This window comes from Bombina bombina, chromosome 8, assembly GCF_027579735.1.
Source record: "Bombina bombina isolate aBomBom1 chromosome 8, aBomBom1.pri, whole genome shotgun sequence".
NCBI classification, from domain to species: domain Eukaryota; kingdom Metazoa; phylum Chordata; class Amphibia; order Anura; family Bombinatoridae; genus Bombina; species Bombina bombina.
Genome location: NC_069506.1, coordinates 26,495,155 through 26,521,994, shown reverse-complemented (window position 1 = coordinate 26,521,994; position 26,840 = coordinate 26,495,155). Strand labels below are relative to the sequence as shown.

General features: G+C 37.3%; 1 protein-coding gene across 1 annotated transcript in view; it reads right to left on the bottom strand.

The window, feature by feature from the left end:
* Positions 1-24,250, bottom strand: part of USP48 (ubiquitin specific peptidase 48) — a 55,519-nt gene extending 31,269 nt beyond the window's left edge. Inside the window, exons 1-11 of the mRNA XM_053690228.1 lie at positions 23,936-24,250; positions 19,036-19,156; positions 17,479-17,635; positions 15,710-15,837; positions 14,015-14,139; positions 13,240-13,348; positions 13,023-13,156; positions 12,830-12,912; positions 9,336-9,515; positions 4,893-5,024; positions 2,474-2,623 (exon numbers count right to left, since the gene is read on the bottom strand). Of these exons, the coding sequence (XP_053546203.1) occupies positions 2,474-2,623; positions 4,893-5,024; positions 9,336-9,515; positions 12,830-12,912; positions 13,023-13,156; positions 13,240-13,348; positions 14,015-14,139; positions 15,710-15,837; positions 17,479-17,635; positions 19,036-19,156; positions 23,936-24,069 (1,453 nt within the window). The 5' untranslated portion in view covers positions 24,070-24,250. The remainder of the gene's footprint in view (positions 1-2,473; positions 2,624-4,892; positions 5,025-9,335; positions 9,516-12,829; positions 12,913-13,022; positions 13,157-13,239; positions 13,349-14,014; positions 14,140-15,709; positions 15,838-17,478; positions 17,636-19,035; positions 19,157-23,935) is intronic.
* Positions 24,251-26,840: the final 2,590 nt, after the last annotated feature.

Genomic DNA, 26,840 nt, shown 5'->3' with positions numbered 1-26,840 from the left:
AAATACAACCAACAGGTAGATTATACCTAGTATGTATTATTAAAGGTACGAGTTTACCTGTAACAGGAGGGGGGCCTTAACGGCTAATCATACCTAATTGAACCTATACTACACTCATTATTTAAAATCAAACCAATGTGCATCGAATGATAAGTATATCAAACATATACGGTATTATATCTAATTATTGAATCAAAGTGCATGGATGTATATTAAGGAGAGTGGCGATTATACAGTCACTAAAAGGAGAGCTAAGTTAAACCAAACTAAAACTTTTTAAGTACAAAGTGAACAAAACAAACTAGTTACCCTGTTGTACCAAACAAATTTCAGCTACTAGCAATATTGTATTATACTGAAAATGTAATCTAGCTGAATTCCAAGTACACACAGTTTAATTCCATATGTACCAGTCACGCTGTACTTTAAAAAAGAGACCTTAAAGGGGCAGTATACACTCATTTTCATATAACTGCATGTAATAGACACTACTATAAAGAATAAGATGCACAGATACGGATATAAAAATCCAGTATAAAACTGTATAAAAACTCTTAGAAGCTGTCAGTTTGGCTCTGTTGAAAAGGCAGCTGGAAAGCCCACTGCAAGTGGGGAAATAAGACCCTCCCCCCTCCCCCTTCTTTTGTATATGAAAAGACCCTTTACACAAACAGGAGCAAGCTGCAGAAGGTAGCTGACGGTATTCAAATAAAACTTTGGGGCTTGGTTAGGAGTCTGAAAATCAGAGCAATGTTATTTAAAAATAAGCAAAACTATACATTTATTTAAAAAAAAAAAACACAACAAAAAAAAAAACTTTATGGGCTATATAAATAGATCATGTACAAAACATTTATGCAAAGAAAAAACGAGTTTATAATGTCCCTTTAACTTTTAAGAGTGCTTATTAAAGGCAACTGCTGAATTTTCAAGCACACATTCCTATTGCCTGTTATACACACACCAAACATATAGTAACATCGTCCTCATTTACAAGCAGCTAGACGTTCTAGCTACTAGAGAACATTGTATCTAAACAGACATTTCTCTTATTCTGAATCTTAAAAGGATTTTATCAATCCTCCTTTAGATACATATCCAAAGTGACAATCTCTGCTATTATTTAGTCTATATTATCACCATTACAGCATTTTAGCAACTGTGCTCAATATTGCACAATTATTTAGCTCAACATATTTCTTCTGATCCTGCTGGCAATAATATCCCAGCACTAATATTGCTGCACGCCAGTGATTATAGCAAAAGTAAATGTGTGTGTGTTTTTAAATTAATTGTTTCCCTTTAATTTTAACTCAACAGAACTTATTAAAAGTTACATTTTAAAGAACCTATTTCCACCCTCTCTTTTCTTTCTGAGATTTGAAATACCCACTCACACTTATCACTAGTTGTGATCATATTTCATGTTAACAGCCAAAGATTATCTACACAATTGAGACTTTTTGAGTGCTATATGTGTATTCTATCATAGGAGTTTCTTTCATCTCCTAAGTTCTTTTTAAGTTGAAGTCTATCTGGAAAATATTCTGGGAGAGAAGCTTGTCATTTGCACCCAGCACAAAAACAGAGGGGTGAGAGAATGTTTGGGTCCCATGTTGGGTAATTAGTTCAATGTCTCCTGTGCGATTATCTCAGGTTGCTAGGGATAGTACCTCTCTGATGGATAAATTGTTATTGTAGATAATTACAGATCCATCATGAGGTCCAAGTCAAGGGAAATGCAGGAGAGTGACAAAGCTTTAATGTTTGTACATAACCTAAAAGAACATACAGTGACTGTAAATAAAAGCTCCACTCATCTATCCCCAACCACTGAGAATCCATTTGCTTATTCTTGCACCGTCCACAGTAAATCATTTCCAGTACCACTTAGCAATATTTACACAATACAAATGTTAAGCTTAAAGGGATACTGAACCCAAATTTTTTCTTTTGCGATTCAGATACAGCATTCGATTTAAGCAACTTTCTAATTTACTTCTATTATTAATTTTTCTTGCTATCTTTATTTGAAAAAGAAGGCATCTAAGCTTTTTTTTTTGGTTCAGGACTACGGACAGCACATTTTTATTGGTGGGTGTATTTATCCACCAATCAGCAAGAACCCAGGTTGTTCACCAAAAATGGGCCGGCATCTAAACTTACATTATTGCATTTCAAATAAAGATACCAAGATAATGAAGAAATTTGATAATAGGAGTAAATTAGAAAGTTGCTTAAAATTTCATGCTCTATCTGAATCACGAAAGTAAAAAAGTGGGTTCAGTGTCCCTTTAAAAAGGTACTGTTAACCTTCAAACTGTCTGCTAGGCAGAGAAACCTGAATTATAAATTCTAATGACAGATAATAAGGGGAATTCTTACATTACAGCTCAGCACAAACTTAGGTGCCGACTATAAATAGGAAATCCCCTGGCAGTAACAAAAGGGATTAGTAACACATCTTACAGACCAGCTTCAGCAGGTAACCTTTGGTACAGCTCCTTCACCTCCTCATGTTTGGCTTTTCCTTTGTCTACGCTCTCTTTACGCATCTCGGCCATCTCAACACACCACTCCTCAAACTTGCAGTTATCCAGTTCCACCAGCTTCTGCAGGAAAGCTGCAAAATCAGTATCACAAGGTGAGCAAAATCAGTATCACAAGGTGAGTCACATCAGTATCACAAGGTGAGTCAAATCACTATCACAAGGTGAGTCACATCAGTATCACAAGGTGAGCAAAATCAGTATCACAAGGTGAGTCACATCAGTATCACAAGGTGAGTCAAATCAGTATCACAAGGCGAGTCAAATCAGTATCACAAGGCGAGTCAAATCAGTATCACAAGGGGAGCAAAATCAGTATCACAAGGCGAGTCAAATCAGTATCACAAGGCGAGTCAAATCAGTATCACAAGGCGAGTCAAATCAGTATCACAAGGCGAGTCAAATCAGTATCACAAGGGGAGCAAAATCAGTATCACAAGGCGAGTCAAATCAGTATCACAAGGCGAGTCAAATCAGTATCACAAGGCGAGTCAAATCAGTATCACAAGGCGAGTCAAATCAGTATCACAAGGCGAGTCAAATCAGTATCACAAGGCGAGTCAAATCAGTATCACAAGGCGAGCCACATCAGTATCACAAGGTGAGCCACATCAGTATCACAAGGTGAGTCACATCAGTATCACAAGGTGAGTCAAATCAGCATCACAAGGTGAGTCAAATCAGCATCACAAGGTGAGTCAAATCAGCATCACAAGGTGAGTCAAATCAGCATCACAAGGTGAGTCAAATCAGCATCACAAGGTGAGCCACATCAGTAACACAAGGTGAGCCACATCAGTAACACAAGGTGAGCCACATCAGTAACACAAGGTGAGCCACATCAGTAACACAAGGTGAGCCACATCAGTATCACAAGGTGAGTCAAATCAGTATCACAAGGTGAGTCACATCAGTATCACAAGGTGAGTCAAATCAGTATCACAAGGTGAGTCAAATCAGTATCACAAGGTGAGTCAAATCAGTATCACAAGGTGAGTCAAATCAGTATCACAAGGTGAGTCAAATCAGTATCACAAGGTGAGTCACATCAGTATCACAAGGGGAGCAAAATCAGTATCACAAGGTGAGTCAAATCAGCATCACAAGGTGAGTCAAATCAGCATCACAAGGTGAGCCAAATCAGCATCACAAGGTGAGCCAAATCAGTATCACAAGGTGAGCCAAATCAGTATCACAAGGTGAGCCAAATCAGTATCACAAGAGGTTTTTTTATTAGCTTAAAAAGAACTGAAGCTAATGCTTTGGTATCTGTTCCAATTAATGCTCAATGAGTAATCGGTACAATGAGTATTTGTACCTTTTAGCTAATGAGCATTAAAACTGGAAGTTCCTGTCAGCCAATGAGCATTAGTAGGAAGCACATGACTGATACCGTTGTATATACGTTTTAAAATTAAACGTTTTCTTTCAAGAAAAAAAAAAATATATTTAATTGTTAAAGGGACACTAAACACAAATGTTTCTTTCAGGATTCGGATAGAGCAGCAACTTTGAGCAACTCTTCCTATTATCAATTTTTCTTCGTTCTCTTGCTATCTTTATTTAAAAAGCAGGGAAGTGATGCATAGGAGCCGGCCCATTTTTGACTGAGAACCTGGGTTATGCTTGCTTATTGGTGGGTAAATGTAAGCCTCCAATAAGCAAGTGCTATCCATGGTGCTGAACCTAAAATGGTCTGTCTGCTAAGATTTACATTCCTGCTTTTAAAATAAAGATAGCAAGAGAACGAAGAAAAATTGATAGGAGTAGTAAATTAGAAAGTTGCCTAAAATGTCATGCTCTGAATCATGAAAGAAAAAAATTGGGTTCAGTGTCCCTTTAAAGGACCACTCAATGCAGTAGAATTGCATAATTAACAAGTGCATAAAAAATTATTTAACACCTACTCTGAATTTCAAATAAGTAGATTTTTTCTGACAAATTAATTTTTTCTCCAATTTTCAAGCCTCCTGCATTATGTGACAGACATCAGCCAATCAGACTAGTATACGTATACTCTATGAGCTTGTGCACATGCTCAGTAAGAGCTTGTTCCCCAGAAAGTGTGACTATAAAAAGTCACTGCAAAATTTGATCATAGAAGTAAATTGAAAAGTGTCTTAAAACTGCTGCTCTTTCTGAATCATAAGAGTTTTTACTTGAGTGTCCCCTATAATAATTATCATTGGAATCACTTCTAGTCTAGCCGTTTTAAAACATAATAAAGTAATGTGCATTTCCCAACAGGTCCAGCCACTTCAGCACACAATTCGCAGGAGTTGCACTGCGAGTTATGGACGAAAACGTAAATTCTGAAGCATATTTTAGACGTTGTCGTCTTACCTGGGACTTCAAATATTACTTCTTGCTTCTCATCTGTTTTCAAGCTATAAACCAACATGTAGGCATTTCGAGAGCAGTGGACACCCTTTGCACACTTGGGTTTACGCGATACCACTGTTTTGGATGGTTCAGCTATCAGAATATAAAAACAATTTTTATCTTTACAATGGGCAAGAAAAATAAAACTACAAAATAACAAAAACAAACTTACCAGTCCAAAAGGTCACAGAACATTGAAGGAGCACAATCTAGATGAACTAAATGCCCTTAAACAGAGTGGTGTAGAAGATGTTTTAGCTACTTATGCAACAACTAAGCAAGCAGGACTTGGGCATGATGACTTGGTCATTTCTGGATCTTCCCTTTAATAACTACAATAGCTTTCTGCCATTATCCTGTACCCAGTATATATGGTGTGAGTGGGAGATAATGGAAAAATATATGAGCATATCCTACAAAAACGGAGAAACGTGAAATATTCAAAATCACACGAAGGAAGTACACAAGCGAACAAGCTCTACACTTGTATGAAGAATGGAGATTAGGACCCTATGGTCTCGCCCTGATTTAAAAGCCCTGACAAAGATGAGGGTGCCGATGAAAGAGCTGCCATTAAACCCTGAGTCTGTTAGGCAGATTGACCCTTGTACAAAGATATTAGCCTCCTGTATCGCCCAGTAAAGCGTTGAAGCACTGACCAACACTGCTGTCTAGTATCATAAATAACTAATTGGTAGAGGATGCGAGGTCACAGGAGGCCTTCAGTTAAATACAAAGCTTAAAAAGGGAGATGAAACCCAACATTTTTTTTCATGACTCAGAAAGAGAATACAATTTTAAACAACTTGGGAGCAATCTCATTGCCAAGTTAATGATAAGGGAGGTATATATGTGCATCTACCAATCAGCAGCTAGATCCCAGCTCCTGAGCCTACATAAGTATGCTTTTCAACAAAGGATACCAAGAGAATGAAACAAATTAACAAGAGAAGTATATTGGAAAATTGTTTACAATTTTATGCTCTGAATAGTAAAAAAAACATTTTTGGGGTTTCATATCCCTTTAAATTACAATTTTAAAAAAACAGAATGGTTCTGATCTGGAAAATCAAGGCTTTTGATCTAACTCCCTGAACATTGCGGTGGGTTAAATACGTAAATTTTTTAGAACTATTCTAGGTAGAAATTAATGTGGAGTTACACATTTACCTAATAAGGATCAGCCCCTGATGCATATACAGTGAAGTTTAGCTTAACAATGCTGTTATTCACAAAAACACCCTTCTCCCTTTACAAAATGTCACTGGTACATATAAGTAGCACGCAGCAAAAAGTAGATTTACCTCTCATTTAAACATAAAATCGTCCCAAAATTCTGTGCGTCAATTTAATTGGTTTAGATTTGTTAATATCATTTTTTTATACAATCTCACAAAGATTTATAGTCTGTAAAGTTTTGATACCCAGCATTTATCTTTGATCATCATTTTGGGGAATTACATTTAACGTTTGTTAACGCTATTACATTATTTGTTTGAATACTGTAACAGCTGTCAATTTTATATTGTTTAATAGTTTTATTAAAAGAAACACAAGAAATATTTTATACTTTCATGTTTTAGATAGATTTCTGAAACATGACTTCAATTTTTCAAATTAAACTTTGCTCTCAGTGTCCTTTGTCGAAAAGCATATCTAGGTAGGCTCTGGAGCAGCACTGCACTACTAGGAGTTAGCTGGTGATTAGTGCCTACACACATATGCCTCTTGTCATTGGCTTAACAGATGTGTACAGGTACCTTCCAGTAGTGATGTTGACTTAAAAAGATAGATAATCCCTTTAATACCCATTCCCCAGTTTTGCAGAACCAACACACAGTTATAATAATACACGTTTTACCTCTGTTATTACCTTGCAATGCCTCTGCCAACTGCCCCTTATTTCAGTTCTTTTGACAGACCCGCATTTTAGCCAAATCAGTGTTGACTTAAATAACTCCACAGGAGTGAGCATAATGTTATCTATATGGCACACATGAACTAGCGGTGTCTAGCTGTGAAAAGCTAATAAAATGCACTGAGATAAGAGGCGGCCTGCAGGGGCTTAGAAACAAGCAGAGATTTAGAAGCTTAGAGGATATAAAAGTATATTAATATAACGTTGGTTGTGTAAAGCTGGGGAATGTGTAGTAAAGGTGTTATCTATCTTTTCAAACAAACATTTGGAGTAGACCGTCCCTTTAACTCCTTTACTGTGGATAAACACTTTTTTTGCATTTGTCCCTTTAATGCGTAAAACGTATCTTTTGTAAGAAAAGCTTCTGAAACACTTTTGTTTTTACCATTAAATCTAAGTACCAGACAAAGTAATGTAAAGGATGCGATTAAATCCCTACAGGACATAACACACATTACAGCATGTTCTCTGCAAACAAAAAGAGCTAAATAAATAAAAAAACACTATAAGAAAACATTTTATGTGAGACCAAAGTGACATCTGTTAATACTAAAGGGATATGAAACCCAAACAGAACAGAACATTAAAAAGTTTCCAATTTACTTCCATTATTAAAATTTGCTTCGTTCCCATGGTACTTTGTTGAAGAGATACCTAGGTAGGCATCTGGTGCATTACATGACAGGAAATAGTGCTGCCATCTAGTGCTCTAGCTAATGGATAAGATTCTTACAAAACTGCTGCCATCTAGTGCTCTAGCAAATGGATAACATTCTTACAAAACTGCTGCCATCTAGTGCTCTAGCTAATGGATAAGATTCTTACAAAACTGCTGCCATCTAGTGCTCTAGCAAATGGATAAGATTCTTACAAAACTGCTGCCATCTAGTGCTCTAGCAAATGGATAAGATTCTTACAAAACTGCTACCATCTAGTGCTCTAGCTAATAGATAAGATTCTTACAAAACTGCTGCCATCTAGTGCTCTAGCAAATGGATAAGATTCTTACAAAACTGCTGCCATCTAGTGCTCTAGCTAATGGATAAGATTCTTACAAAACTGCTGCCATCTAGTGCTCTAGCTAATGGATAAGATTCTTACAAAACTGCTGCCATCTAGTGCTCTAGCAAATGGATAAGATTCTTACAAAACTGCTGCCATCTAGTGCTCTAGCTAATGGATAAGATTCTTACAAAACTGCTGCCATCTAGTGCTCTAGCAAATGGATAACATTCTTACAAAAATGCTGCCATATAGTGCTGCAGACACGTGCACTCTCCTGAGCTTACAACCCTGCTTTTAACTAACGATACCAAGAGAAAGAATTTTATAATAGAAATAAATTGAACGATGTATAAAATTGCTGCTCTATTTGTATCATGATAGAAAGTTTGGGGGTTTTACGTCCCCTTAAGTGATAAAGTGAGACATGATGACTTCATTCAAATATTTATCTTGCTGTATTTTTGGAAAATAATTGGGTGAATTACTTTAGCTGAGGGAACAAAATTGCCTATTTAAAAAGGGACATAAAAGTGCAAAACGAAAATACTTGAATATGTTATATGTAAACAGTGCAGTAATAAAATGCTCTACCTCTGTGTTTAACCCCTGCAAAGAAGTTAAACACACAGTTAATGTCAGGTCCAGAGAAGCAATGCACATAAGTGTGTAGCCACCAACCAGGAAGCTCCCGGTAGAGCATTGCTGCTCCTGAGCTTACCTATATATGCTTTTCAACAAAAGATAAAAAAGAGAAAAGTACATTTGATAATAGAAGCACATTGAAAACGGACTTAAAATTGCATGTTCTTTATGAACCCTGAATGTTTAATTCTGCAATGCTGATTAAATGCAGGGAAAAAAAAATCCAACCTAAAAGTTAGTCATTTTTGTATGGATACAAATAATAGATGCACATACACACTACTTCGCAGAGTTATATCCTTGTTTGCACAACTTATATAAACAGAAAAATCTGCTTAGACTATGTCCCTAGATATGAGGTCACTTATTGCTACAAACAAGTGTTACTTTTATTGTACAATTGACTTTTGAGGTTTTTCACCTATTAAAGTTGTTACTATTAAGACAGAACAATACTAACAAGGTTCAGACATTCAAATGAAAATAACCTCCTGCTGCTTAAAGTACAAAATGGACCTTTATTCTCACGGGGTCCAAAAAACAAGCAGCATTTTGGGCTTAGTGCTAGCCCTTAATCATGCCTAATGGTTAGCACTAAGCCCGAAATGTGGCTTGTTTTTTGGACCCTTTGATGGTATAAAATAAAGGTAGATTTTAAACTTTAAAAAGCTGGGGGTTCTTTTATCCCATTTGGCATTGATGGGTTTGGTAAGCCTCCTCTGTGATCGGCAAGTGCCTGGTGCTGTCTCCTAACAAAGATTATCGTTAAGGTTCAGACACTGGCTGAAAGAATGATAAAGTTAGATTTTAAAAGTTCACTCACAACGTAAAGGTTTTACCTAGATCCTCCTCAGTCCCTAGCTGCAATTTCTTTCCTTCCATCTTCTCAATCTCCTCATCATTAAACTTATACCATTCACCGGTCTGGGGATCCTTCACATGAGCAATATAATGACCAGAATACGCGCTGACTCCTCGGTGTATGAGAACTGCACTCAACTCGTAAACACAGTTGCCACCTGGAACATGGAAAATACAAAAAATTTAAATTTAGAAGTTAATTTATAGGAAAATTCTAATCCCTAAAAAAAAAAAAAAAAAAAAAAAAAAAAAAAAAGTACTATGCTTTGCAGAAGCTCTCCAATTGGAGCCATATTCTCACTCCCAACATAGTAATGGGTGGGCAAATACATAAACACCACAGGGGTGAAAACAGCACACACAAAAACAACAAAATATTCAAGCTGTTAATGTTACTGGTATCCAAAACTTTCTATACAGAAATCATACACAAACAGCATGAGCTATGGTATTTTTAGGTTTTGGTCATATCTATACGTGTCCTAGGACCGCTAAAAAAAAAAATATATAAATAACCTTGCGAGTGAACTGAACCTGTAACATGGTAGTGATTTACAGTGTCTACTTGATAAGTCTTTTAGCAGTTTTACGATTCAAAATTAAATATAGAAGTAGACTGTTAATCCATCCTAGACACCGGTTAAATGCGTTTACAAACAAACTCTGTAGGTTTATGATCTTTAAATGCACATTTGTTTTTCCTTAAACCATGAATCGATTCCTGAATTTGGGGCATTTCCGTCTATGTTTTGATATATAACTAGGCAAAATTGCTTTCATCCCCCACCACTACCATACCAAACTCTTGGAAATAAACAACTAGGAATACTAATTGTACAAAGAGATACACTTAGGATTATTTAGAAAAGAATGCCACAAAAAAAAATATATTTCTTTAACTCCAAATGATCATATAAATGTGAAATTACTCTATTTGTTTAAAATGTTCCATAACATTCATACTTTAATACTTTATTATAGCAACTAGGAACAAACATTCACACAGAAGTAGCCTGAAAGAGTTAAAAACACTTAAACCCAGTTAAATTGGATTGATATAATAAGCAATGCTATATGTATTCAACCTGATGCCCACAGCATAATAATAAAGGATAAGCTAAGCCCTTACAATCCGAGGGCTATTTTACTTTTAAGTAGTTATATTTTTAAGGTAAATAGTAGGCACCAGGAATCAACAAATATATAGGTAGATGAAGATTCTGTTATTAACTAGGCAAGCAGTTAAAAAGCGACAGACAGGAGAGAACTAGCTTCTCCTGCTGGACCCCTAGGTTTTATACCCTCTCTGATTTATATAATACACACAGAGAGAAATGCACTCACAGGAACGAACAACCAGCTCAATACCATTGTTAGCCTGTTCTATGGCGATTTACCACCTGGGTGCAACTTCTTCTTTTTATTTATGCAAATTATGACACTTAGGGAAGTCTCCCTAAGTGTGATGCGGGAATCCAGACGTGGACCCGTTGCTCAGTGTGCCTAGAGGGATATGGCTGCACCTCACTGACGAGGCCCACAATAGGCCGAAACGTACGTCTGGGGTTTTGCTGTTTCTCTTGTTCAGAGAGGAATTGCCTGGTATTTCGGGGCTGGACTGTACTGTGAAGTCAGGATCAGACTGATATGCTACAGGAAAGTTCTTCTCTGTGAAAGGCACATATTGAGCAAAAAGAGGCTGCTTCTAGGGTGGTAACTAGCCATAGAACAAGCTATTATGCTATTGTTCGTTCCCAGGTTGAGCGCTTCTCTCTTTTTATTTATGCAAATTATGACACTTAGGGAAGTCTCCCTAAGTGTGATGCGGGAATCCAGACGTGGACCCGTTGCTCAGTGTGCCTAGAGGGATATGGCTGCACCTCACTGACGAGGCCCACAATAGGCCGAAACGTACGTCTGGGGTTTTGCTGTTTCTCTTGTTCAGAGAGGAATTGCCTGGTATTTCGGGGCTGGACTGTACTGTGAAGTCAGGATCAGACTGATATGCTACAGGAAAGTTCTTCTCTGTGAAAGGCACATATTGAGCAAAAAGAGGCTGCTTCTAGGGTGGTAACTAGCCATAGAACAAGCTATTATGCTATTGTTCGTTCCCAGGTTGAGCGCTTCTCTCTTTTTATTTATGCAAATTATGACACTTAGGGAAGTCTCCCTAAGTGTGATGCGGGAATCCAGACGTGGACCCGTTGCTCAGTGTGCCTAGAGGGATATGGCTGCACCTCACTGACGAGGCCCACAATAGGCCGAAACGTACGTCTGGGGTTTTGCTGTTTCTCTTGTTCAGAGAGGAATTGCCTGGTATTTCGGGGCTGGACTGTACTGTGAAGTCAGGATCAGACTGATATGCTACAGGAAAGTTCTTCTCTGCGAAAGGCACATATTGAGCAAAAAGAGGCTGCTTCTAGGGTGGTAACTAGCCATAGAACAAGCTATTATGCTATTGTTCGTTCCCAGGTTGAGCGCTTCTCTCTTTTTATTTATGCAAATTATGACACTTAGGGAAGTCTCCCTAAGTGTGATGCGGGAAGCCAGACGTGAACCTGTTGCTCAGTGTGCCTAGAGGGATATGGCTGCACCTCACTGACGAGGCCCACAATAGGCCGAAACGTACGTCTGGGGTTTTGCTGTTTCTCTTGTTCAGAGAGGAATTGCCTGGTATTTCGGGGCTGGACTGTACTGTGAAGTCAGGATCAGACTGATATGCTACAGGAAAGTTCTTCTCTGTGAAAGGCACATATTGAGCAAAAAGAGGCTGCTTCTAGGGTGGTAACTAGCCATAGAACAAGCTATTATGCTATTGTTCGTTCCCAGGTTGAGCGCTTCTCTCTTTTTATTTATGATTTATATAATAGGTACAATATCTACTACTGACTAACTCCTACCATCCCCCACCACATTTTCAAAACTCTTGGAAATCTTTTCCCTCTTTTCAATATTATCAAATCATCACACTGAGAAGTAAACTTCTGGTCCATCAGTTAGACAGGCAAAATGTTTTAAACAAGCTGTCTATGCAAAGGAACTTCAAAAAGACTTGCTAGCTGCATAAAACACAAACATATTGTGTGTGTGTGTGTGTATAATTTATTTATATATTTTTAACTTAAGTACATCAAATTAACAGTGCTTGTAATGACTTCCAGTCTATGAACGCTCACTGAAATTCATCAAGCTATTCCAGATCTATAAGCTTCAGAAAAATGGCATTTTAAATGAAATGTTGATTTAAATTTAAATGCAGTCAGAAAGTAAATTGTTTGTACAGTGCCCCTTTAATGCCAGTAATTGCACCAATATTGTTAACAGCTCTTTTTTTTGTAACCATGTTTCTGTATAGCCAGGAAAAATAAAATAAAAAAATATAGTGTATTGAATGGCAATGTGAGAATAATAGTAGTTAATGTGAATATATTTAAACATGTACTCGTTTATTTAAAAATATATGTATACAAACCAGTTTGTTCCAAGTAAGGGTTCATATCAAGGATCTCGGAGAAACCAATATACGTATTCAGTTTCTTCTTGTGCCCAGTTTGCCTGTTCACAACATTAAAGAAACATAAATATATGAAGAGAAAGAGAGAAAAAAACCAAAACTGAGGGTAACAGTTCCAGCAAACATCACAATAGTACAGAAAGATATTTACCTGTCAAATATGAACCGCATCAGTTGGAGATTTAGCGTTGGGGGAAGGTTAAGTAACCGGATCTTACGTGTCGCGTTTTGCTTACTTTGGCAATTCTCACAGAAATAGCGATTGTCCCCTTCTAACTTTTCTTCCTAAATAAAGAATTAAAAAAAAACTTAATTATCTTCAAAGCAGATGCACCCAGTGAGCTCACACAGTCATACAAGCAAATTACCTTTAGAAACTCAGAGATGCAATCTGTCAGCTGCTTGTGTCCTTGGATATTCAGTTCCAGTTCATAAAACTTTGAAACAAGTTTGGATTCTCTACCACACTGATTGCAGCTGTAACAATTTTTTTTTAAATTAAAAAACAAAATAAACACATTCTGATCAGTCACCAAAATATATTACTTATTACTGAAAGATTCATAACTCCAAAGCACAATTTACAAGTTGTATCTTTCCCTAACATTGTATAATTAACGAGTAAAATTGTGACCCACAAATTATTTTAATTACCTGGATACAAAAAAAAAAAAAAACTTTGTGCAATGAAAAAGCCAGGTGGGCATTTTACATATGGTGAACAGGTGTCAGTAATATTTTGTCCATCAGCTTATGAGTCACATCATAGTGAAACTAGACTTTAAAAGTCAGCAAAGTAACAGAATATGGATTGGATCTCTGCATCAAACATCACTTTAGATACAGATTGTTTTATTTATAAATAGACAATTATTGACTTAGAACTGAATTTTATTTTCAGATAAAAGTCCATAGCAATAATACATTATAGAGGAAGACACGGCATTATAAGTGCTGATTTCAATAACTGTTTCTTCAGTGCCTGAAAATATCTAGGGAATTTATATCCCTCATGTAATTCTTGTTTACACAGACTAACATGCCCTGCCGTGCTGTAATTATTGAATTTCTGCAGATCCCCAAAGATTTGCAGAGAAAACAGGTAACTAGGATAATGTAGGAGACACAAACGCTCTAACTTACACAGTGACATAAGCATATTGCCCACAAAACTGCTTTTGAATAATATTTTTGACATCTGGACTCTTCTGCTTTGATAAAGTGTCCTCCAGCAATGACATAAAAAGCTTTGAAAATTCTTGTGCATCCTAAAAAACAGCAAATAATCAACATTATGTATGATGTGTAACTTACATTTTTTACTCAAAAAACAAATATTTATCGCATTTTTCTAGCAAAATCAACATTTTAAAATGATTAACAAACATTCAGAGAATAGCCTGAAGGGGCTGTAGTATTGCTCTATAGAATTATGATTAGATTAAGCTACAAAGGGCTCAATTTAGCAAGCTAGGGCAGAAAGGGGTATACATATTCGCCCCTGTCCGCCCCAGCTCATCTGTGGCGGGCAGCAATCCTCTGCAGGAATTCAGCATTGCAGGCGAGTGCTATTTTGGGGCAGGAGCTGTCAATCTCCCCAGTCGGACGAGGACCACTGCTTGATAAATACTGACTGCAGGTTCTCTTGTGAGAACCTGCAGTTGTAGGGGCGGGGGGGGGGGGCGCGAACGGCTTGATAAATCGAGCCCAAAGTTTTTTTTCCCCTTTAATATATTATTCCGCAATTATTAATAGAATATCATCCCATATAAAAACAAAACACAAAGCTAGAGCTATCAACGCTCACATCAAATCTTCCGTCTGAGGAGAAGGGGGAATAAGCAACATCCACAAAATATCAGCAAACTACACAAACACTGGCTCCCAATTGAAGGCACATGTGCTTGTGTAAGATTTTGCAAAACCAACACTGTTATATTAACCCCTTAACTACCACAATGTACCCTGTATGTCGCTGGTTGTTAAGTGTTTTTCAGGCAATAATAGTGCGGATCTTGCCACGAGTGAAAGGAGCGCACTATTATGACCTCCCTCCCTCCTGCAGACATCCTGGAATAGCGCACTATCAAAAAAGCAATCCCCATTTAAAGACCAGCGACGTACATTGTTGGTTGTTAAGGGGTAAATATACTTCTTACTTCTGTGATTACCTTGTGTCTAAGCCTCTGCAAACTGCCCACTTATCTCAGTTCTTTATACAGACTTGCATTTTAGCCAATCAGTACTGATTCAGACATAATTCCATGGTAGTGAGCACAATGCTGTTATCTATATGGAAAACATGAACTAGCACAGTCTACCTGTGAAAAACTGTCAAAATGCACAGAGATAAGAAGCGGCCTTCTAAGCCTTAAAAATCAGTTTATGAGCATACCAAGGTTTAGCCATCAACAAAGAATATCTAGAGAACAAAGCAAATTTGACGATAACAGTATACTGGAAAGTGGTCTAAAATTGCATGTTATATCTGAATCATGACATTTTCATTTTGACTAGACTGTCCCTTTAATTAAAAAACAAACAATAGAGAATTAAAAGTAAAGCATCTGGTATATGCTCTGAGCCATCGCTACAAAAAGATACAGGTGGGTCCAAATGAGTCAGTGCAGAAACCTGGCAGCATTTGGTGCAGTCTACTTTTAGACCTTTTTTAACGCTAAAAACATTAGTTAAAAGTGCAAAAAAAATCCTAGAGGTGATAATGGTATAGTGTAGTAGAAGGAGAAGATTTCAATATTTGTCAACATCTGCTTATTAATAATAATAATATGGATGTTAATAAAAACAAATAGGATAATAAATAAAATGAATTGGTACCTGTTGCTGCCCTGTATCCAATCCCAGCGCCTTTATAAAACCAGAAGGATCAATATATCGCCTGTTACTGTTCTGCAGTAAAGCAAACAAGTACTGGATATGCTCACAAATTGTCTGTGGTTCATATTCTAAAAGCAAAAAGATAAGTCCCTGACAATAAGACAATTCTAATTCACAAACAGCAGGTGGTTAGCTAACATTACTATGAACCTACTCTCAATTTCAAAAAAGCAGATTTTGTTCTAGCAAATTTATTTTTTTCTCCAATTTTCCAGCCCCTGTGCCATGTGACATCAGCCAATCACAAACTAGTATAACATACTCTGTGAGCTGTGAGTATGTATATAAAAATGGGTAAGAAGAAGAAATACCAATAACATCTAAATATTCTAGGTGTGCCCATAACATTCAAGCGTGAACTATGACAGTAGATTTGAATGCTGATGTGACTGTTGAAGTATCATTACTAAAATGGATATTAGGGTGTATCCAGTCTTAAAGGGACATGAAACCCAAATGTTGAAGCACTTGAAAGTGATGCAGTATAGCTGTATAAAGCAGACTATAAAATATCACCTGAGCATCTCTATGTAAAAAAGGAAGATATTTAACCTCAAAATGTCCTAAGTATTCACACCCCACTGTAAAGAGACTTTAAGCAGCCAATCAGAATGCTAGTCCCCGAACTTGCAAGGGAGTTTGTATATGTCATGTGCAGGCACAGTCATGTTATGTTCCTATTCAGTTTTAAGTGATTTAGCATATGGAGTATTGTGTCCCTTTACGTTCTGCCAATAGAGATAAAATGGCTTGGAAATCTCGGTATGTATATATATATATATATATATATATGTATATGTGTGTGTTTATATATATATATATATATATATATATATATATATATATATGTATATGTGTGTGTGTATATATATATATATATATATATGTATATATATATATATATATATATATATATATATATATATATATATATATATATATATATATATATATATATATATATATATATATATATATATATATATATATATATATATATATATATATCCTGCCCTAAGGGAAACAGCATACCATTTGTAAACCGAACTTTGGTGCTGGTATTGTGATATTATAGAGTGTGTGGTCTGGTGCTATGTAGAAAGACCAACAACGGCTTCCTCTGATCACCTAGACGACTACAAGAACATCTGGTTATAGTAACAATCATTAGAAATATTATTTGTGCATTTTTTTTTAGTATTTGATGTTCTCTTAAAAGGAAATTACACAGATTTTTTTTCTTTCACAATTTAGGTAGAACAAACAATTTATATCAACTTTCTAGTTTACTTCTATTAGCAATTTGCTTCATTCTATTGGAATCATTTGTTGAAGGAGCAGCAATGCTAACTGAACACATGGGGTGAGTCAATGACAATAGGCATAAATATGTAGCCACCAATCAGCAGCTAGCACCCAGCACTTCAACAAAGGATAACAAGAGAAGGAACCAAATTAAATAGAATTAAATTGGTAAGTTGTTTAAAATTATTTGCTGTCTAAATCATGAATGTCAAATTAGGACTTTCCCGTTGCTTTAATTGACTAAACAACAAAATACCACCCATGAAATGTGGTTTCTGTAATCAACTGTAGAAGTGTTTCAAAATACTAATATTAAAATTAACTTTGGCGTTTCTTTATGAAATAGATATTTCTGGTGTTATTCAAAGACAGTATATCCATGTAAACAAATCCGAGACACATACCTTTATCTTCCTTAATGCATTCCTCTGCTTTTTCTGCACTCCAGGCGTTCTCATATAGGTACAATGCTCTTCTCAGTTCCAAATTAAGAAACCATACTTGGACAAAAGTGTTTACATAACAAGTGGCTCCCAAGTTGGTCAAACCGACAAAAGTGTTCTAATAAAAGAAAATAATTTTACAGATGTACGAAGAAAAACAAAAATTAAAAAGTAAAGTAAATACACTCCACTGAAGTAACTGTAGGACGAAATTACTTAAAGGGAAAGAAAACCCAATTTTTTTCTTTCATGACAACATTCCAATTTACTTCTATTATCTAATTTAATTAATTATTTAGGTATCCTTTGTTGAAAATCATAGCTAGGTAGACTCAGCAACTGCGTGCTATTTGCGGATTGGTGACTGAAAATTTTAAAGGGGCAGCCACCAACCAGCAAATAGGACCTACCTATATAATGAAGCAAATTAGATAATAGAATTAAAGGGACATTCCAGTCAAAATTGAAATGCACATAGATGAATTATATCTTTGAATAGAAACATATTTGCAATATACATGTATTAGCAAAAATGCTTCTAGTAAATGTTATCACTATTTTAGTGTTAAAGTGAAGGTCAATTTTGACGAATTAGTGCCCAGTTTTTAATAATCCTATTAAAAACAAGGGCACTTTAATTCATCAAAATTGACATTTCAAGCTTTTTCTTCAAAAACTTACCTTTTAATCCTGAGAGCCGCTGCAGCACTTCCTCCGCCCGTCGCAAGTCCTCTTCACGGGCCCAAAATGACAAATCCGGCTTCATCCAATCACGGCGTTCCTCAAACCATGATCCCTCGGGGGGGGGAAGCCGTGATTGGAGGAAGCCGGATTCGTAATTTCTGGCGTAAGCAGAGGCTTCCGACGGCCGGGGGAATCGATGGAGCAGCTTTCGGGATTAAAAGGTACGTTTTTGAAGAAAACGCTTGAAATGTCAATTTTGATGAATTAAACTGCCCTTGTTTTTAATAGGATTATTAAAAACCGGGCACTTAGTCATAAAAATTGACCTTCACTTTAACATATTTTTCTGCACATGCATGTGATGCATAGCTACATATTGTTACTGCACCCACATTTTAAACAAATTGAGTCATTACCCGATAGTATAAGCACCTTAGGCTCCCTGAGCAAGTGCTGTGTTTAAAATGCTGGTGCACGGTGCATACTTAAATACACATTTGAAACAGCTATAGCTTTTATTAGAAGCATTTTCGCTAATGCATGTATAGTACAAAAATGCTTCTGTTCAATACCGAAATGCACCCATGTGGTTTCCAATTTTGGCTGGAATATCCCTTTAAATTGGAAAGTTGTTTAAAATGTTATGCTCTATCTGAATCATGAAAGAAAAAAAATGTGGGTTTCCTGTCCCTTTAAACATAGAACATAGGTATAACACTTCTTAGAAGGTTGCTAGAACAAACAGCATTTAATGAAAAGCAAGAGAGTTAATGAACCAGTTAATATGCAACAATTGTAAAGCTACTCCAAATACAAAGTAAAATTACTTGTTACCTTTTTCCTCCGTTCAAAATTGGGGTCGTCAATATTGTGAAAGCTATTTTCCTCTCTCTCTCCTAACCATATATGTTCACCGATGCCAACTAAACAATTTGGATTTCCTTTGCAGTTTCTCCTATGGGAAATAAAAATCTAAACTGATGATTTTTGCAGGGGAAAAAAAATAATAACTCCTAGTGTACACCTAAAAAAAAAAAAAAGCTTCATTAGATGGGTATGCAATTTTAAGTGACTTTTCAATTTACTTATAATTTCAAAATGACCTTTGTTCTCTTGGTATCCATTGATCAAAACCATACCTAAATAGGCTCAAAAGCAACAATGCACTACTGGGAGCTAGCTTCTGATTGGTGGCTGCACACACACGCCTGCTATCATTGGTTCATTAAATGTGTTCAGTTAGGTCCCAGTAGTGCATTACTGCTCTTGAGCTATTTGTTTAACCCCTGTAAAATTATCTAATTTGCTTCATTCACTTGGTATCATTTGCTAAAAAGCATACCTAGGTAGGCTCAGAAGAAGTGCATTACTGGGCGCTATCTGCTGATTGACGGCTGCACATATATGCTTATCACTGTCTCACCCAATGTGTTTATCTAGCTCCCAGTAGTGCATTGCTGCGCCTTCTACAAAGGATTTCAAGATAATGAATCATAAGAGAGCATTTTTGAGTTTCATGTCCCTTTCAACTCTGGCATTAAAGAATTTTAGTATTTTTTTTATTTAAGATGTATGATGCATTAGAATTTCAAGAGGGACACAAAGGCTCTAGGGTACACCGTCAATGACACTGTGCTCACGGTTGGACTTTAACACACAAATTATGGTTTGCACAGAGACACAATCTCGGAGGCCCTAGACTGCATAATCACACACACAGGCTCTAGAATGCGCAGTCAAGCACAGAATTTCACACACACATATATATATATATATATGCATATGTCACAGTCAAACACACACACACATACAAGATGTGTAAGACACACACACATACAAGATCTGTAAGACACACACACAAGATCTGTAAGACACACACACAAGATCTGTAAGACACACACACACAGGATCTGTAAGACACACACACACAGGATCTGTAAGACACACACACAAGATCTGTAAGACACACACACACAGGATCTGTAAGACACACACACACAGGATCTGTAAGACACACACACAAGATCTGTAAGACACACACACAAGATCTGTAAGACACACACACAAGATCTGTAAGACACACACACAAGATCTGTAAGACACACACACAAGATCTGTAAGACACACACACAAGATCTGTAAGACACACACACAAGATCTGTAAGACACACACACAAGATCTGTAAGACACACACACAAGATCTGTAAGACACACACACAAGATCTGTAAGACACACACACAAGATCTGTAAGACACACACACAAGATCTGTAAGACACACACACAAGATCTGTAAGACACACACACAGGATCTGTAAGACACACACACAAGATCTGTAAGACACACATACAAGATCTGTAAGACACACATACAAGATCTGTAAGACACACACACACACAGGATCTGTAAGACACACACACAGGATCTGTAAGACACACACACAGGATCTGTAAGACACACACACAGGATCTGTAAGACACACATACAAGATCTGTAAGACACACACACAGGATCTGTAAGACACACATACAAGATCTGTAAGACACACACACAGGATCTGTAAGACACACATACAAGATCTGTAAGACACACACACAAGATCTGTAAGACACACACACAAGATCTGTAAGACACACACACAAGATCTGTAAGACACACATACAAGATCTGTAAGACACACATACAAGATCTGTAAGACACACATACAAGATCTGTAAGACACACATACAAGATCTGTAAGACACACATACAAGATCTGTAAGACACACACACACACACACAGGATCTGTAAGACACACACACAGGATCTGTAAGACACACACACAGGATCTGTAAGACACACACACAGGATCTGTAAGACACACACACAGGATCTGTAAGACACACACACAAGATCTGTAAGACACACATACAAGATCTGTAAGACATACACATACAAGATCTGTAAGACATACACATACAAGATCTGTAAGACATACACATACAAGATCTGTAAGACACACATACAGGATCTGTAAGACACACATACAAGATCTGTAAGACACACACACAAGATCTGTAAGACACACACACAAGATCTGTAAGACACACATACAAGATCTGTAAGACACACACACAAGATCTGTAAGACACACATACAAGATCTGTAAGACACACACACACACAGGATCTGTAAGACACACACACAGGATCTGTAAGACACACACACAGGATCTGTAAGACACACACACAGGATCTGTAAGACACACACACAGGATCTGTAAGACACACACACAGGATCTGTAAGACACACATACAAGATCTGTAAGACACACACACAGGATCTGTAAGACACACATACAAGATCTGTAAGACACACACACAGGATCTGTAAGACACACACACAAGATCTGTAAGACACACATACAAGATCTGTAAGACACACATACAAGATCTGTAAGACACACATACAAGATCTGTAAGACACACATACAAGATCTGTAAGACACACACACAGGATCTGTAAGACACACACACAGGATCTGTAAGACACACACACAGGATCTGTAAGACACACACACAGGATCTGTAAGACACACACACAGGATCTGTAAGACACACACACAGGATCTGTAAGACACACACACAGGATCTGTAAGACACACACACAGGATCTGTAAGACACACACACAGGATCTGTAAGACACACACACAAGATCTGTAAGACACACACACAAGATCTGTAAGACACACACACAAGATCTGTAAGACACACATACAAGATCTGTAAGACACACATACAAGATCTGTAAGACACACATACAAGATCTGTAAGACACACATACAAGATCTGTAAGACACACATACAAGATCTGTAAGACACACACACACACACACAGGATCTGTAAGACACACACACAGGATCTGTAAGACACACACACAGGATCTGTAAGACACACACACAGGATCTGTAAGACACACACACAGGATCTGTAAGACACACACACAGGATCTGTAAGACACACACACAGGATCTGTAAGACACACATACAGGATCTGTAAGACACACACACAGGATCTGTAAGACACACATACAAGATCTGTAAGACATACACATACAAGATCTGTAAGACATACACATACAAGATCTGTAAGACACACATACAGGATCTGTAAGACACACATACAAGATCTGTAAGACACACACACAAGATCTGTAAGACACACACACAAGATCTGTAAGACACACACACAAGATCTGTAAGACACACACACAAGATCTGTAAGACACACACACAAGATCTGTAAGACACACACACAAGATCTGTAAGACACACACACAGGATCTGTAAGACACACATACAAGATCTGTAAGACACACATACAAGATCTGTAAGACACACATACAAGATCTGTAAGACACACATACAAGATCTGTAAGACACACATACAAGATCTGTAAGACACACATACAAGATCTGTAAGACACACATACAGGATCTGTAAGACACACATACAAGATCTGTAAGACACACATACAAGATCTGTAAGACACACATACAAGATCTGTAAGACACACATACAGGATCTGTAAGACACACATACAGGATCTGTAAGACACACATACAGGATCTGTAAGACACACATACAAGATCTGTAAGACACACATACAGGATCTGTAAGACACACATACAAGATCTGTAAGACACACATACAGGATCTGTAAGACACACATACAGGATCTGTAAGACACACATACAAGATCTGTAAGACACACATACAGGATCTGTAAGACACACATACAAGATCTGTAAGACACACATACAAGATCTGTAAGACACACATACAAGATCTGTAAGACATACACATACAAGATCTGTAAGACACACATACAAGATCTGTAAGACACACATACAGGATCTGTAAGACACACATACAAGATCTGTAAGACACACACACAGGATCTGTAAGACACACACACAGGATCTGTAAGACACACACACAGGATCTGTAAGACACACACACAGGATCTGTAAGACACACACACAGGATCTGTAAGACACACATACAAGATCTGTAAGACACACATACAGGATCTGTAAGACACACACACAGGATCTGTAAGACACACATACAAGATCTGTAAGACACACATACAGGATCTGTAAGACACACATACAAGATCTGTAAGACACACACACAGGATCTGTAAGACACACATACAAGATCTGTAAGACACACATACAAGATCTGTAAGACACACATACAAGATCTGTAAGACACACATACAAGATCTGTAAGACACACATACAAGATCTGTAAGACACACATACAGGATCTGTAAGACACACACACAGGATCTGTAAGACACACACACAGGATCTGTAAGACACACATACAAGATCTGTAAGACACACATACAAGATCTGTAAGACACACATACAAGATCTGTAAGACACACATACAAGATCTGTAAGACACACATACAAGATCTGTAAGACACACATACAAGATCTGTAAGACACACATACAAGATCTGTAAGACACACATACAAGATCTGTAAGACACACATACAAGATCTGTAAGACATACACATACAAGATCTGTAAGACACACATACAAGATCTGTAAGACACACATACAAGATCTGTAAGACACACATACAAGATCTGTAAGACATACACATACAAGATCTGTAAGACACACATACAGGATCTGTAAGACACACACATGGTTACACTAGCAGTCAGTACCTGCAGACTCCCCGCACACAGGACTCCAGTCGCACTCTGTAGGCTATCTCAATATGCTCCTGCTCCACCTGCTCCGGTGTCACAGCATCCGTCCAGCGCCAGGCGGCCTTCTCCAGCTGCAGCCGCGGGGCCATGGTTGGGCGTGAACGTCACCCCAGTCAGAACACGCCGCAGACCCCCCGGGTTTCTATACTTACATTCGACACGCAGCCCCCGGTCTAGTTGCCGTATTACAGATCCCTAGTCCCGTTATACCGAGTACTTGCTAGGTTCAGCAACAGAAACCGGATGTAACGCAAAGCATCAAACGTGACGCACCTGTCACTACGCGCCGCCTGCGTACCAACGTCACGGGGATGTAGCCAATCAGCTGCCGGCGCGGATTCTAAATCGCAGCGCGTGTGGTTCCTTGGCGCTCAACTAAACAGGAGGTTATTGGGGAAGAGGAGAGCGGGCTGTTTTGTGATTATGCTGGGGATCTATTATTTTATATTAGATTTTAGGCCCATTTTAAAAATATTGCAGTATTATTTAAAAGAGGTTGAAGTAATTACTCAAAATATAAATTTAAAAGTGTTTTATTGCTATGTTAAGCATAGCGCATGCTAAAGTTTTTGTTTGTTCTCAGGTGTGTGCGTGTCTTGCCCTTCATGAGGTTTATAAAAATTAGTAATCTCCTTGACTGTAAGGGGAACCAGACATGAACTTTTTGGTAACAAATATGTACATACATCTTGTCTGAAATAAAGAAATTTATGTCTTGGGTCGGTTATTATCTTTTTTTTTTTTTACCCACGCGAGAATTTTCTGCAATTACAGGCCTGGACGCTGTTTTAGGGCATGGTCAGACTAATCTGTACTACAGAACTCTACTGTGATCAGGTACCCAAAATGTGCAATACCCTATTGCTCAAGAACAGTTTTTCTGAGGTAGTAAGTTTCTCTTGTTACAGCAAGACTTACTTTGGGTTTTTGAGGTACCAAGTATCTTTCCCTTGTTACCACAAGGTTTTCTGGGGTTTCTGCGGTACCAAGTATTGTTTCTTTGTTTCCACAAAGCATTTTGGGGGTTTCTGAGGTAAAAAGTATCTCTCCTTTGTTACTGCAATAATTACTTAGGGTTTCTGAGGTACCAAATATTGTTCCTTTATTTCCGCAAAGCCTTTTGGGGGTTTCTGAGGTAAAAAGTATCTCCTTTGTTACTGCAATAATTACTTAGGGTATCTTTTCTTTGTTACCACAAGGCTTTCTGGGGGTTTCTGTGGTACCAAGTATTGTTCCTTAGTTTCCACAAGGCCTTCTGGGGGTTTCTGAGGTAATAAGTATCTCTCTTTTGTTACTGCAAGACTGACTTAGGGTTTCTGAGGTACCAAGTATCTTTCCTTTGTTACCACAAGGCTTTCTGGAGGTATCCAAGGTAATGAATATTTCTTTCATGTAAGTGGCAAGAGATCATGAGCTAGTAACGTATGGGATAAACATTCCTACCTGGAGGGGGCAAAGTTTACCAAACCTCAAAATGCCTATAAATACACCTCCCACCTCACTCATACCTCAGATTTACAAACTTTGCCTTCGTTGTAGGATGGTGAAGCAAGTCGTGCTTGATTTCTTCTGTGAAAGGCGCTTCTAAGTTTTGAAGCCCAATTCCTCTCAAAGTACAGTGCTTGTCTGAGGGATGTGAAGGGAGTATTTGCCTGATGCCATGTTTTCGCCTATGGGAAATCTATTCTAAGGCTCTCTGTAAATTAGGTTGTGGGGATTCATCTGCCACCTCCCTTTACAGATCGATATTATACTCCTCTACCATTACCTCTGCTGATATGTTTCAGTACTGGTTTGGCTGTCTGCTATATGTGGATGGGTGTTATCAGGTAAGTATATATATTTTGTTAAGACACTCTCAGCTATGTTTGGCACTTTATATTTTTAAAGTTTTAAATATACATTGCATATATTTGCCATGAGTCAGGTCTATGTTTATTTCCCGTTGCAGTCTAACAGTTTCAGGATGGAAAATTATGTTTGGGAGAAATTTAGTATATTTTTTACTTACCTGAGGCTTCAGTTAGTTGTAACTTTAGTTTGTTTTATCAAATTTAGTCTGTTTTATGCAAATTGTATCATTTCCTGTTAACCTTAGCGCCAAAAGTTTTTTTTCTCAGCATTTGCGTCATCTTTGTTGGCGTCATTTTTGGCGCCAAATTTTTTTTTTATATTAATTCTCTCCCTCTTTTGCTCTCTGCTTTAATTTGTTACAGAGGGCTATGATATTTGCTTTTGTTTTTCATATACGCATTTTTTCCCCATTACTGAAACTGCTATTTTGAGGAAATTTAATATTTTGTTTAAATGTTATTTTTTTCTTTTTTACATTTTTCAAGATGTCTCAAACTGATCCTGCCTCTGATGTTACTGTAGGAACCAAGGTGCCTGAAAACAAATCTACCAAAGCTAAGTGTGTATGTTGTATATTGGCTGATCTTCCATCTTCAGCTCAAGTATGTGGCACTTATGAGAAATTGTTTCATGCTGATAAAGTTTCTATAAGTACAAATACATCTGCTGTTAAACCTTTACAGTCTAATGTACATGATATTCATGTAGATATAAAAGATTATATTGCTGCAGCCATAGAGAAGGCTATGACTGCTATTCCGCCTTCAAATAAACATAAAAGGTCTCTTCCTACTTCTCATAATTCTGATGAAGTTTGTATTGACCAACAGCATATTGAAGTATTGTCTGCTGATGAGGACTTCTCTGGCTCAGAGGATCCTACTTCAGACTCTGAAATGGATAAATCTTCCTTTCTTTTTAAGATAGAATATATCCGTTCTTTGTTAAAGGAAGTATTGTTTACTTTGGGTATTGAGGAATCTAGTCCTCTTGATAACAAGAATAG